Genomic DNA, 16,028 nt, shown 5'->3' on the forward strand with positions numbered 1-16,028 from the left:
TTTTTACTGTCGAAGACAGCATTGCCATCAGCGAGAAGAGTCGGCATAAAGAGAGCGGTGTTTTTACTGCTTACTTTGTGTATAAAGAAGCAGCTGGTACATTAAATGAAGAAGCTAACGTGCCCGCATTAAATCCGAGGCCCTCATTATTTAAACCTGGGTTTTCTGAACTGTTTGTGACTTTTCAATAATGCCCTCTCTTGCCTCTAGCCACTCCGACTTCCCTAAGCTCACAAAGCTAAGTAGTTCAATTTTTCAGCTTTTATCTTTGCCCAGGAGATGACAAATGGAACGGGGGCAAAGAATATTTGTGACGGTGCCAGTGTAATCCGGCGTTCGGTGTGAAAGGGATAAGAACGCACGCATTTCATGTGCACAGAGGAGATCCGGCAACAGTCCTAAAGATGAAGCCTAAAAGCAGAAGATAGATAAGCCACCATCCAATATGCCATGACGATGGTTTCTATCTTTGCCTTCTTTTTTAAAACATGGGCCATGAACAAAACCCACAAATGAAATTTCAGTATTACGTATTTCAGGCTGAGGCGGCCCTTAAACAAAACTCCACGGATTTCACAATTAGAGTTGAGCGAATTTGCTTGAGTCCCTGCTTATTCGGCAAGCTTATAGCACATACCGAATAAGCTGCAGAGGGAACCCGGATACATGGAGCGCTCCGGCTGATCAGCGGTCCGGCGTCGCAGATATATGTGTCGCAGTTGTGTCACTGTCACAGCACATGCATGGAGAACCCAACACACAGACTCTCCATGCATGTGTCGTGAGTGCAGATGTGGCGCCGAATAGCTGATCAGCCGGATCAGCCGGCGCGCTCCATGTATCCGGGTTACCTCTGCAGCTTATTCGGTAAGTGCTATAGCTTGCTGAATAAGCAGGAACCCGATCAAATTCGCTCAACTCTCTTCACATTGTACGTGTTTTGGGCCGATACCTGTTCTCTGATACATGCTGCCCACTCCATGAGCACCACGTATCAAGCACTGGCGGCATTATCTCAGCCAGACATGGTTGAATCTGAAACACTCCGGCATTTCAGAGAATGATACACTTCAAAAGTCATCGAGGACTGAAATCGTGCTGTAGACCAGTCGGACAGGCAGGTTCATGGAGGTTAATCCTTTCCCACTAGGAGATGGTGGGTATAGGCACAGACCGGTCAATACAGGGGAGTGGGCGGGGAGAATCCGCTGGGAATCGCCTGTCTGACTAGTCTACATCGCAGTCTCAGTCCTCGATATCTTTTAAAGTATGTTTGAGTCACATAACATTAGATAATGTAGCCAGTGCCTGATACATGCCAGCCGTGGATTGGGCAGCATGTATCAGCTGACTGGTTCTCTTTAAAGGGAACCTGTCATCTGCAAAAAAAAAAAAAAAACGCCACTAACCTGCAGTTATGGGGTTAACCTGCAGGTTAATAGCAATGCTAACCTGCCTGGCGCCTGCACTTAGCTGAACACTGCAGGGAGAAAATGAACTTTATTCCCCCCGCAGCATTCGGTTTTAGTCACGGGGGTGGCACCGATACTGGTTCAGTCACTGCAGGGGGTGGGGGGAGTAGAGAAGTATACAGGCATTGGGGCAGGGGATCAATGATGATTCTTTCTGTGAGATAATAAAAAAGTGTTTAAAGAGCCATGGAAATGTTTTTTTCCTTACAGAAAGAATCAGAATAGATATTCCAAGATCTATTTAAAATGTGCGTTGTGGAAAACCCCTTTAAGTGAAGGGGATACCTGGGGCCAGATTAAAGTTGTTTTAATTTATCAAGGTATTAAAGTTGTAAATTTGATCAGTCCGTGCCTTTATTACAGTCTTATGATTCGTTAGGTTATTAATGAACTAATAGTTATTGTTTTATAGTAATTGTAAAATGAAGCATTGCCGCTTGTTTCCAGTCATTAGTGACTTCCATTAATCAATGTGGTTATTTTTTTTATTATATACACTTATAGGTAATATAGTTTTTCTGTTTTGTAATTAATTCCGTAGGTACTCTAGTATATTTTTAGTTACCAATTAAAGTAGTATAATTAATTGGCTATGGGAAGTTTATTGTTAATTTTCTCATCCTATTAAAGTTATTGATAAGTGTTAAGGACTTGTAATTAATATAACTTTATTAATTATACTCAATAGATTGGTTTTAATTAAATGCAAAGTAATGCAATTAAATGTTAATGATTTGTGTACTGTGGTAAAACAGTCACCTGCGACTTGTGGTTACATCCGAGAGCTATGGCGACTCATAAGTAACGCCAATATTTACCCTTTGGGGAAAGGACTAGAACTCCAGCAGGGATCCTATAAGTCAGGGCAAAGTATGAGATCTGATTTGGTGAAGTAAGTGGCTTTGGACTGGGATCTATGGGGTAATGCGTGACAAACCAAGGCTGGCATGTCAGAGTGAGGAGACTTATAATCCATGCATGCGCCTCTGGGAAATTAAATTTGCAAACTGAACTCTAGTGCCACATATTAGAAGCAGCAATCTTAAAAATCCATATCAATTCTTTAACGAGCCTTGCAATATGACTCGGCGTCAAAGCCAACCCAGAATCGCTATTTGCAGACATGGTGATTCGGGGTGTTGCCCCTCATCGAAGAGACAATTACCATTTTTAATTTCCCAGAAAAACATTCATGGCTTATAAGTCTCCTAATTCTGACATGCTAGGCTTGGCGTGTCCCTCTCCATAAGGAGAAACGACGTTACCCTTTATACTTCATTGGGAAGAAAACTTTCATTTAATTGTTAAAGGAAAAAAAAAGTGCAACTGTTTCTTAAAGTAAAACATGGAAGTTACCACAATGACACAACTTTACAGCAAACCTTGGGCGACTCCTTTTCTCCTTTAGGAGGCCTAACAATAGACACGGCAGAAATAACGAATTGGGTATGTTCTCTGATCAGAGTGATTAATAGCAGGGCTGCAGATTCGTTTTGGGGGGAGTTGGTAGAAATATGCCAACTTTGGCTCATGCCCACTCCTAACATTTGACGTACATGTATGTTATGGTTGTTATGGGGTTCCCACAACATGATGTATAGTTACGCCATGGTGATCATTCTGGCACAGGAGTAGTCCCCACCCGATCACCGCAGGGAGCTCTGCGCAACTGACAGCCAAGCTCCTGCAGCAACAGCCAGGGTCAGTGGAGCACCGATCCTGGCTGTATCTTCTCCCTATTGGGGTCAATAGCAACCACTTAATCAGAGAGGGCTATACCCCCTTCTCCACCATCGCCCCTTCCTCCTGTGATGTGATCACTGGATGCCAGTGTTGGCTATGGCAGCCCATGGCCGTCAGATCGTCCTGCTACAATGGCCTCTTAGTGCCCTGCTATAAGTAGTTTCTAACAGGCCATATGTCATGGTGAAACTGAGAGACCAATATTGACTGGCAGACCAGCAATCAAAGTGGAAAGTCAGACTTGGTATTTAGCAAAAAAAAAAAAATAGTTGAATAAAATTGGTCTAAAAAAGCCGGGACAAATCACAGAAAAATGTTTTGCCATTATATTTACAGCTTTCATTTAAAAACTCAAAAAAAAAATAAACCAATAAAAAGTACATACAATTGGGATCATCGCATCTAAAGTAACCTGAGCAAATAAAACTGTCACATTTTTGTATTATCTGTTTGATGAAGACAGTAAAAAAAAATTGCAAAAATTCAGTGTTTTCTTCATTCCGCCATGCAAAAAATCGAATATACAGCAATCAAAGTCTTCTGTTAAGAAACGTGGGGCCGGATTCATCTAGATCAGCGTTGTTCACACCAGTCTGGAGGGGAATTGCCAGAGTCAGGTACTCCCTATTCACGAGGCTTACGATTGTCGTACACCCTTGTGCGCCTTGCCCCTAAATCCTACTCCGTACCTGCTGAGTAAGAATTATGGCGTTGTGAATGCCGCCAGTCATAAGTGTGATGAGCCGCAGCTGCCTTGCTCTTGGCTTCTTTTTCGGAGTTGAGTGAAAATGGCACGAGTTCACCAAACGTCTCCAAATTTTAACACAGCCTCGAGAAGCTCCAAATTATGCCACTTTTCAAAGCTTTTAACACTAGAAAACTGATGAATCGGGCCACGGTATCTCCGAAAATGTCAACTTCATCTCAGAATATGTCAAAATCAAACGATTTTCACCTTGGATTCTCTGGGATCTTTGCCGACAATTTACATCTTTTTAGAGGTGGACAAAAACATGGTGGACTTCTCTACTGGAACAGAGGCCATATGGAGACCAATGTGCCTCATGATCGTGAATGGTTCCAGCAGGGGTTTTGTCTTGTTCACGGATTTCGACAGAAACCCTGTAAGTGCTCAGCGTGAACCCAACGTCAAAAGCAATAAAAAAAATGAAGTACCCCAAAATGCTACTAATGATAACTTACACTCACTCCACTAGAAAGATGTCTCCACTGAGACCTGTGGTCTGTCAGCAGAAGTATAGGTAGGAGTGTAACGTTACTGGTAATATAGACTTGGAAAAGTGTCATGGATCCCCCGCCAAAAAGAAATCCAGTGAAATCGTCTCTCCAACAGTCCAATGGCTGCCCTCCCTTTGTGTGCCTAACCCAATTAGCGTCTACATATTTGGCATTGCGTGTCTCCAGAAGCACAAGTTGGGTACAATGTAATGGCCACTAAAATGGCATGTTTGCAATTTTCTCTCTGCCATATACACTACCTGCTCATTTCTTGAAAATGGGCAAAATGGTCACCGACTAATTCCAAAAGAATCTCCTGCTTCCTTTCCGAGCCTTCTGTGTGTCCAATGACCGCACATGTGGTGAGGCCACGTGCACAAAAAGCTTTGTAACCAATCTATTACCCTAGTGAAAAAGAAAACTGTGGATGTACTCTCTGGTAATTATGCCATCAATAACGCTGTCAGGGAATGCTTTAGTTCTGTACTTAAAAATATTTACATTAAAATTATGCCAAAAAAGTTCTCCCCACAGTTAAAAATGGAACAAAAAAAGCTCTGTAAAAGGAATGTGACTCGAAGGCAGAATTTTGTAGGGTCAAACCCTGATTCCAGCAATGTATCACTTACAGAGCTGCTTGCTGTAATTTTTATAAAATTGTCATTTTATGCTGGAAATTATCGCGAGGGGATCACTTGGTCTGCTGCGAGGTAGTCTAGCCTCTCCCCCACCTCTGATTGGCAGCTTTTTTTCTCTTGACAGCCTTTTATATACACTGTCCACTCAGTGGTGAGGGCGGGGTTATACAGAGCTTCGCAATCAGAGATCTGGTAGATCTGCAGCAGAGAAAAACTGCAGCAAGCAACCCAGGAAATATATCACTGGAATCCGGGTCTCTGCCCCTACCTACTTTATGCTGCTTGCGGATAGGGTAGTAAAAACCTGGTGACGAATTCCATTTTTAAAGGTGTCTTCCATTTTTAATTTGGCCAGATGACATTGCTTTTCAATGTTCTACTGCTACATCGCAGCGATCGGTGAATGCGGTCCCATTGTGACTATGACCCGACCGTATTAAAAAATCCAAAGCTGCCGATTTTCAGGGGGACCACAGGCACTGCCATTAGTTGTGATTTTAGGGGAGCGATGTTGCTTGGTCAGAGGCGCCGTGTAGCCTTATCCGGTATGTGCTGTTAATTGTTAATTCTTGACATTGTATTATATTATTTTCATTTTTTTCCTTTTGCAGTACCCATACAAAGCTCCAGACTGCTGTGTAGATCTGCCAGTAGCATTTTCCATCTCCTGGACACCACAGGTAAGAATGTGTTTGTACATACCCAGTCCATGCTCTGCTCTTGTGTTGCATAAAAGAGCAATATTATCCTTTCAATATCAAATTCAGAAATATTTGAAGGGGTTCCCCTCTAAGTACAGTGATGGGATGGTTATAAATGCATGAACGCTGGGGTCTAATCACAGCCTATTACTGCCGTCTCTACCCCTATACTGCCTCCAGTCATGGTGGATATAGAAGCTATCATTTTTTTTAACTAAACGGCTAAAAAGCTGTTCACACATCTAATTACCCCCCATGTCCGTGGTCCATGTACCTTGGTGTATGTGGGAAGATATATGTTGGCTTATGTAGCATATATGAGATCTGCGCTACCAAAATCGACAGGTTGTGTCCACTGCCGGCTCCTGTTTGTAGTCCAAAGTCTAATCCAATATTTATGCATTTTTTTTTTTTTAATACAAATCATTATTGTATTGCATGAAGGTAACTATGCTGGTATAGTGCCAGTGGCATTTTCACAATTTCTTTTAGAAATTATCAATTTGTACTTCTATTATTTGTATATTTTAGGTTTTTATGTGTATATGACAGCAGAGTAAAGAAAAAATTGTAGTAGCAGTAGCAAAAGGGTTAAGTAAGATGCCGTTTAGTACATCCAGTTTAATCTTCTCTATTAGCATATTTTTTTTGCCGAAAACCTGCAGCGCGGACCGCTCGAAGTCCATGCTGTGGCTGCATAAAACTGACCAGTGTTGTTGCTTTTAACCACAGTCTGCAGTGTCAGAGCGCATCCGGTACGATCCGATGACGCTTGCGCCCCCGGTGGAGACGGCAGCCTAGGAGCGCGTGAGGACGCTGTTTAGTTTACTGTACTCCGCAGAGTGGTGCGTGCAAAAACGCTAATGGTGATCCAGAACGGGAGAGAAAACTATGGGAGACGGATAACTGCCAAGTCAAAAACTCCTCTATAGACAGACTGTTTGGGGGTGTTTGCCCCTCATTAGTGCAGAACAAATACTTTTACTTGTCCACTAGCTACCACTCCTAGGTGATTCAAGATCAGTTTTTTTTCATTCTGTGAGAGAGCTAATTTGCATAGTTTTCTCCCATGGAGCATTGCCTTTAAAGGGAACCGGCCACCGCCTTCCAGGGCTTATATACAGCATGCTGTAATACTGTAGATAAGCCCCGATCCAACTGTAAGAGAAGAAAAATAACTTATATTATACTCACCGGGGGGCGGTCCGGTCCGATGGATGTCGCAGGTCCTGGTTCGGTGCCTCCCATCATCTTGCGATGCCGCCCTCCTGCTTGCCTAATGTGAATGACGCTACTGCGCAGGCTTACTTATTTGCCCTGTTGAGGGCAGAGCAAAGTACTGCAGTGCGCAGGTGCCGGGAGAGGTCAGAGAGGCCCTGCGCCTGCACATTGTAGGAATGTGCTGTGCCCTCAACAGGGCAAATAAGTAAGCCTGCGCAGTAGCATGATCCCGGGGAGCCTGTGAAGCAAGCAGGAGGGCGGCATCTCTAAAAGATGGGAGGCGCCGGATCAGGACCTGTGACACCCATCGGACAGGACCGCCCCCAGGTGAGTATAATATAACTTATTTTTCTTCTTTTGAAGGTTGGATCGGGGCTTATATATAGCATTATAGAATGCTGTAGCTAAGCCCTGAAAGGCGGTGGCCATATCTTATATTGGCCAAAACTGCTGACAGGTTCCCTTTAAACCTTCACACTCACCTGATCTCTTTAAGGCCGGTTGTACACTTCCTTGAAACTCAGACCGTTCTCACATTGGCCCTGTGCTAACTGCTCTATAGGAATATAGTGTATGAAGATGTACTGTAGGTCATGTTGGGAGACCCGGTGGTTGGGACGTTTGTCCATTTGCAAGAACTATCTTGTGTTTCATGGAAGTGTTGAAGAAACCTGAGGAGAACCAGAACTTTCTCAATGTTCCCTCAAGGGCGTTGCACTCAGCCAGGCAAATTCTGTTGTACGCTGATGATGGGCAAACACTCAGAAACAGGCGGTCTGTAGAGGAGTTTGTGGCTCGGCATTTATCCTTGGTCTGGTTGGAAGTCTCATTAAAGGGTTGGCCTGATTTATGGAGAAGCTGCCTCTCGGAGGTGGTACTTGTGGGAGAGTCTTTGTTCTGTGAGAGAGCTAACTGTATACTCACATGCAGCATTTTCTTTTCTTAATGTACTCTAAAAGCTTTTGTGCACCAAGCATGGCGTCCGTTCAACAGAATATGAGGATAAAGATGTTTATCATTTGCAAAATATATCCTGGAAAATGTCCAGTTACTTTAGAACTTTTCTTTTCCCATTTCCATCTCTGACATGTTTGCAGATGGTGGTTTGGCATCGCGCTGTCCAAAATAATGAAGTCAGTTTGTAGCAAGGAGATTGCGCCTCCGAGACCACTGGTATTTGTGGGAAACTTGTCCACTGAATTCTTTCTTTTGATCTCTCTGGTTCATATAACCCGAATGCTACCATTCAATCAAATATTTATATGAAAACATGAGGGTTTCTTTAATTCTAGATCTATTTCTTCTCCATCAAAGCGATAGTCAGAAGTCTGCGTCCAACATATGGCAGTGATCAGAATATATGTTCATATAGGCCGGCTAATGAGAGCAGGCGGCGTACGGGGGTGTAAACACGGGGATCACATTGTATTAGACTCCGCAAACAATGGCAGGTTTTCATCACACACATCAGCTGCATGGAGGGGTCTTCATACAGCAGACTTGTCATCTATAGATATAGGGCAGTGGTTCTCCATCGATTCTACCAAAAGCAGAGACGTGACCGCCTATATCTATTCTCTTTGTGTTAATGTCTGTAGACTTTTTGGAAACCATTGTGTGTACCAGCAGGTAACGTGATTAAAAGGGGATTTATAAGATCACAATATTGCTGCTACTACCACTGCTTGTATTACATTTTCTACAAGGTAAACTTTATTACTTTCTACCTGTACTACATGTACTGTGTACTTCATGTGGTGTACTGCTCTGCCTGTCTACTGCATATACTGCCCTGCTCTGTCAGTGCTACATGTGCTATACTACTTTCTGTCAGTACTTCATGTGGTGTACTGCTCTGCCTGTCTACTACATATACTGCCCTGCTCTGTCAGTACTACATGTGGCGTACTGCTCTGCCTGTCTACTGCATATACTGCCTTGCTCTGTCAGTACTACATGTACTATACTACTTTCTGTCAGTACTTCTTGTGGTGTACTGCTCTGCATGTCTACTGCATATACTACACTGCTCTGTCAGGACTGCATGTACTATCCTACTTTCTGTCAGTACTTCATGTGGTGTACTGCTCTGCCTGTCTACTACATACACTGCCCTGCTGTCTGTCAGTACTACATGTGCTATACTACTTTCTATCAGTACTTCATGTGGTGTACTGCTCTGCCTGTCTACTACATACACTGCCCTGCTGTCTGTCAGTACTACATGTGCTATACTACTTTCTATCAGTACTTCATGTGGTGTACTGCTCTGCCTGTCTACTACATATACTGCCCTGCTGCCTGTCAGGACTGCATGTACTAAACTACTTTCTGTCAGTACTTCATGTGGTGTACTGCTCTGCCTGTCTACTACATACACTGCCCTGCTGTCTGTCAGTACTACATGTGCTATACTACTTTCTATCAGTACTTCATGTGGCGTACTGCTCTGCATGTCTACTGCATATACTGCCCTGCTCTGTCAGTACTACATGTGCTATACTACTTTCTGTCAGTACTTCATGTGGTGTACTGCTCTGCATGTCTACTGCATATACTGCCCTGCTGTCTGTCAGGACTGCATGTACTATACTACTTTCTGTCAGTACTTCATGTGGTGTACTGCTCTGCATGTCTACTGCATATACTGCCCTGCTGTCTGTCAGTGCTACATGTGCTATACTACTTTCTATCAGTACTTCATGTGGTGTACTGCTCTGCCTGTCTACTACATATACTGCCCTGCTGCCTGTCAGGACTGCATGTACTATACTACTTTCTGTCAGTACTTCATGTGGTGTACTGCTCTGCATGTCTACTACATATACTGCCCTGCTGCCTGTCAGGACTGCATGTACTATACTACTTTCTGTCAGTACTTCATGTGGTGTACTGCTCTGCCTGTCTACTACATATACTGCCCTGCTGTCTGTCAGTACTACATGTGCTATACTACTTTCTATCAGTACTTCATGTGGTGTACTGCTCTGCCTGTCTACTACATATACTGCCCTGCTGTCTGTCAGTACTACATGTGCTATACTACTTTCTATCAGTACTTCATGTGGTGTACTGCTCTGCCTGTCTACTGCATATACTGCCCTGCTGCCTGTCAGGACTGCATGTACTATACTACTTTCTGTCAGTACTTCATGTGGTGTACTGCTCTGCCTGTCTACTACATACAGTGGGGCAAAAAAGTATTTAGTCAGTCAGCAATAGTGCAAGTTCCACCACTTAAAAAGATGAGAGGCGTCTGTAATTTACATCATAGGTAGACCTCAACTATGGGAGACAAACTGAGAAAAAAAAATCCAGAAAATCACATTGTCTGTTTTTTTTAACATTTTATTTGCATATTATGGTGGAAAATAAGTATTTGGTCAGAAACAAACAATCAAGATTTCTGGCTCTCACAGACCTGTAACTTCTTCTTTAAGAGTCTCCTCTTTCCTCCACTCATTACCTGTAGTAATGGCACCTGATTAAACTTGTTATCAGTATAAAAAGACACCTGTGCACACCCTCAAACAGTCTGACTCCAAACTCCACTATGGTGAAGACCAAAGAGCTGTCAAAGGACACCAGAAACAAAATTGTAGCCCTGCACCAGGCTGGGAAGACTGAATCTGCAATAGCCAACCAGCTTGGAGTGAAGAAATCAACAGTGGGAGCAATAATTAGAAAATGGAAGACATACAAGACCACTGATAATCTCCCTCGATCTGGGGCTCCACGCAAAATCCCACCCCGTGGGGTCAGAATGATCACAAGAACGGTGAGCAAAAATCCCAGAACCACGCGGGGGGACCTAGTGAATGAACTGCAGAGAGCTGGGACCAATGTAACAAGGCCTACCATAAGTAACACACTACGCCACCATGGACTCAGATCCTGCAGTGCCAGACGTGTCCCACTGCTTAAGCCAGTACATGTCCGGGCCCGTCTGAAGTTTACTAGAGAGCATTTGGATGATCCAGAGGAGTTTTGGGAGAATGTCCTATGGTCTGATGAAACCAAACTGGAACTGTTTGGTAGAAACACAAGTTGTCATGTTCGGAGGAAAAAGAATACTGAGTTGCATCCATCAAACACCATACCTACTGTAAAGCATGGTGGTGGAAACATCATGCTTTGGGGCTGTTTCTCTGCAAAGGGGCCAGGACGACTGATCCGGGTACATGAAAGAATGAATGGGGCCATGTATCGTGAGATTTTGAGTGCAAACCTCCTTCCATCAGCAAGGGCATTGAAGATGAAACGTGGCTGGGTCTTTCAACATGACAATGATCCAAAGCACACCGCCAGGGCAATGAAGGAGTGGCTTCGTAAGAAGCATTTCAAGGTCCTGGAGTGGCCTAGCCAGTCTCCAGATCTCAACCCTATAGAAAACCTTTGGAGGGAGTTGAAAGTCCGTGTTGCCAAGCGAAAAGCCAAAAACATCACTGCTCTAGAGGAGATCTGCATGGAGGAATGGGCCAACATACCAACAACAGTGTGTGGCAACCTTGTGAAGACTTACAGAAAACGTTTGACCTCTGTCATTGCCAACAAAGGATATATTACAAAGTATTGAGATGAAATTTTGTTTCTGACCAAATACTTATTTTCCACCATAATATGCAAATAAAATGGTAAAAAAACAGACAATGTGATTTTCTGTATTTTTTTTCTCAGTTTGTCTTCCATAGTTGAGGTCTACCTATGATGTAAATTACAGACGCCTCTCATCTTTTTAAGTGGTGGAACTTGCACTATTGCTGACTGACTAAATACTTTTTTGCCCCACTGTATATTGCCCTGCTGTCTGTCAGTACTACATGTGATATACTACTTTCTGTCAGTACTTCATGTGGTGTACTGCTCTGCCTGTCTACTACATATACTGCCCTGCTGTCTGTCAGTACTACATGTACTATACTTCTTTCTGTCAGTACTTCATGTGGTGTACTGCTCTGCCTGTCTACTACATATATTGTCCTACAGGAGATATTATGAGTCAAATAGTTGCCAAAAATACTATTAGTAAAGCATATTTATTAGATTTCCACTGAAAATCATACATATCATATATCATAGAAATTTGATAAAAGATTGTGACTGCATCCGTAGGTGCAATAATCCAGGTATAGCCAACAGAAACACAATAAGTAATTAATTACAATGTACATAATGCTGAGGGGGCCCCCTGAGGAAGCGACAATACGTACACGCGAAACGCGCGTTGGGGTTCATCCAGGAGCCAGACGGGACACCGTGTAACCTATGGGTAATTAACCCTTTATTTATTTACTAGTCTTTCTTTCACATTGTGCGGTCCATTTACATTTGATGTGTGGCAGCTATATGGGCATTGTTAGGGCTATTATGTAGATGTAACGCTCATCGCTGTTGTCTGTCTGTTATGCATATGGGCTATTTGCACTTGTGTATACCTCAGCATTATGTACATTGTAATTAATTACTTATTGTGTTTCTGTTGGCTATACCTGGATTATTGCACCTACGGATGCAGTCACATTCTTTTATCAAATTTCTATGATATATGATATGTATGATTTTCAGTGGAAATCTAATAAATATGCTTTACTAATAGTATTTTTGGCAACTATTTGACTCATAATATCTCCTGTGTAGCATTAATGTTGAGTCGCCTCATGTATATTACCTGCTGACGCCTATGTGTATATATACATATATTGCCCTCCTGCCTGTCAGGACTGCATGTACTATACTACTTTCTGTCAGTACTTCATGTGGTGTAGTGCTCTGCATGTCTACTACATATACTGCCCTGCTGTCTGTCAGTACTACATGTGCTATACTACTTTCTGTCAGTACTTCATGTGGTGTACTGCTCTGCCTGTCTACTGCATATACTGCCCTGCTGCCTGTCAGGACTGCATGTACTATACTACTTTCTGTCAGTACTTCATGTGGTGTACTGCTCTGCCTGTCTACTACATATACTGCCCTGCTGTCTGTCAGTACTACATGTGCTATACTACTTTCTATCAGTACTTCATGTGGTGTACTGCTCTGCATGTCTACTACATATACTGCCCTGCTGTCTGTCAGTACTACATGTGCTATACTACTTTCTATCAGTACTTCATGTGGTGTACTGCTCTGCCTGTCTACTACATATACTGCCCTGCTGTCTGTCAGTACTACATGTACTATACTACTTTCTGTCAGTACTTCATGTGGTGTAGTGCTCTGCCTGTCTACTACATATACTGCCCTGCTGTCTGTCAGTACTACATGTGGTATACTACTTTCTGTCAGTACTTCATGTGGTGTAGTGCTCTGCATGTCTACTGCATATACTGCCCTGCTGTCTGTCAGTACTACATGTGCTATACTACTTTCTGTCAGTACTTCATGTGGTGTAGTGCTCTGCATGTCTACTACATATATTGCCCTGCTGCCTGTCAGTACTACATGTGGTATACTACTTTCTGTCAGTACTTCATGTGGTGTAGTGCTCTGCATGTCTACTACATATACTGCCCTGCTGTCTGTCAGTACTACATGTGGTATACTACTTTCTGTCAGTACTTCATGTGGTGTAGTGCTCTGCATGTCTACTGCATATACTGCCCTGCTGTCTGTCAGTACTACATGTGCTATACTACTTTCTGTCAGTACTTCATGTACATGTACTGCACTGTACTCTAACTCCTTGTCTGTACAGTGCTCTTCTGTACTACATAAACCGTGCTGCTCTCAATATATACTTCATGTTATTAATGTACTGTGCTCTATCGGTACTATATGTGCTGTCTTGCACTCTACCTGTACGCTGTGTACTGTACTGCACTATAAGTACTATATTGCTGCTTACCAGCATTTCCAGCAGTGAATTCTGACTTTTGTAAGTTAGAACTAGTTTTATCTGAATTAGTTGTCTGATGATTTGGGTCATTTCAAAACCAATTGCCAGTTTTCCATAAAGCCATCGTTCCACATTACAACATTCTCAAGTTATAGTGGTTGTAACATGAAGACCATTGGCATCAAATCCACTTTCTTACTTTGTAGCAGGGACAATGTTTCTGTGCACAGAGTAATATACAGAGATACTTAAGGCCACCATTCATATTCGACGGGTTCGTCTGACCATCTAATATGTATGGGAGTGCCAAATGACCGAGAGGCAGGGACGTTGTCCAGTGTTGGACTGCTGATGGCATTGTTCCTCCAGACATAATCTAATGGCTGACATGTCAGTTGGCGGATTTTTCATGGAGAACACAGGCATGCTCGGCCAAACAAGCGCACCTGTGTGTTCTAGAGACGGATGAGATGGCTGTCAGTCTGAATGATCGGCCACAGCATCATCCGGCTGTCAGTCATTGAATGCGTATTGCTAGCCCAAGTGTTAAATCTATGCAGCAATCTGCTATAATTAGTGGAGATACTGACTTTGGTGTTTTTCTTGAGTTTACCAGGTAAATGTCTGCCCAATCCTTGCTCACAGTCCTGTTATCGGAGCATTATATATGCAGCCCATTAGACATGGACTTTTGTTTCCTGTGCACTTTAGTTATTGCTCCTCCGGAGTAGCGTAACATGCCATCGGTGCTGCCAGTGAATGAACCCTATGCCTTTGTTCAGATGTATTTATGTCCCCACCCTTCATATACATGGAATGCAGAAAAGAACAGTCAGGTAGTTAGAGATCAAAGGCAACCGTCACGTTGTCACTTCAGAATGCCGCCAACTATGGTGTCTGAAATACCACCTTAATTAGTTTCAGTGTTTCCTTTTTACCTTGCAGCCCTGCTCTTTGGAGTCTTACTTATGTCTTAAAAATCTCGTGATGGTAAGATGATGGCTCTGTCTGAGTCACAGCTCCTCATTTTACTGTTTTATTACATTCTTAGCCATCTATGAACTTTCACAAGAAAAGTGCACCTAGACTGAGCAGAAGACTTTCCCCGGAAGTTTTTCATAGTCACCAAGGTATGAAATGGCCAGTAGCTGTGATTTGCTTTGTCGTAAAGTGAAATATTATTTCTCTATGTTAGCGGCCATATTTGGCTTTGGAGAATAATCTTCAATGGGATTTCTGATAGTTTTGAAAGATATCTGCCTCCGATGAAGGGATAACCTGTAGAAATATTTAGGAATGTTGCTGGAAGCCCTTTGAGTGGTTTATTCTATAGGCTTTGCACCTAGAGCGCCTGAAAAACATCACTTGATCCTTTATTCTCAAATAGGCTATAAAAACTATTCGGTACATAGAGTAGATGTGTACGCGTTTTGAACATTGGCCATGCTTAAACATGATAATAACCCCTGCACCTTGTTGCCCAAGGTGTTGAGCCTACCCAATCTTCTGCCACATCTTGCTGTGCTGGGGAATCCATGCTTCTGTCAGTACAATCTAGGAGGAGAGAGTTTGGGATCCCAAACATAAGAAGCAGATTATCATTCGGTTAGTACTATGTACTGGATAGCTGGGTGTCCGCTTTGTAAATGAGCTCTACCAGTGAATTGTGTTATGAAAGGAGGCTGTTTGGTTGCCTCAGTGGTATTGGAATAATATGTCATTTAAGAAACGTGAATGTTCAACCGAGATCTTTCCCGAACTCCTGGAAGACAAATAATGCAAAATAAATAAACTATATATATATATATATATATATATATATATAATATAAACACAAAAGAGAATGAAGCAAAAAGCAAAACATTGATCATTTCACACAAATCTCCAAAAATGGGCCAGACAAAAGTATTGGCACCCTCAGCCTAATACTTGGTTGCACAACCTTTAGCCAAAATAACTGTGACCAACCACTTCCGGTAACCATCAATGAGTTTCTTACAATGCTCTGCTGGAATTTTAGACCATTCTTCTTTGGCAAACTGCTCCAGGTCCCTGATATTTGAAGGGTGCCTTCTCCAAACTGCCATTTTTAGTTTCAACAAGTTTTTATTTTTCAAAGAAAAACCAAGAAAGTTTCACAACAAAATCCCACGTAGGGGAGTATATATGAATATTA

General features: G+C 42.7%; 1 protein-coding gene across 3 annotated transcripts in view; it reads left to right on the forward strand.

Annotated features, from left to right (window-relative positions):
• The window catches only part of FANCL (FA complementation group L), a 117,822-nt gene that overhangs the window by 60,695 nt on the left and 41,099 nt on the right, over positions 1 to 16,028 (forward strand). For all 3 annotated transcript variants that reach the window (XM_069768911.1, XM_069768913.1, XM_069768912.1), the window contains one exon: positions 5,704 to 5,772. In XM_069768911.1, coding sequence (XP_069625012.1) covers positions 5,704 to 5,772 — 69 coding nt within the window. The remainder of the gene's footprint in view (positions 1 to 5,703; positions 5,773 to 16,028) is intronic.

The sequence above is a fragment of the Ranitomeya imitator genome, chromosome 5 (genome assembly GCF_032444005.1).
Source record: "Ranitomeya imitator isolate aRanImi1 chromosome 5, aRanImi1.pri, whole genome shotgun sequence".
Lineage (NCBI taxonomy): Eukaryota > Metazoa > Chordata > Amphibia > Anura > Dendrobatidae > Ranitomeya > Ranitomeya imitator.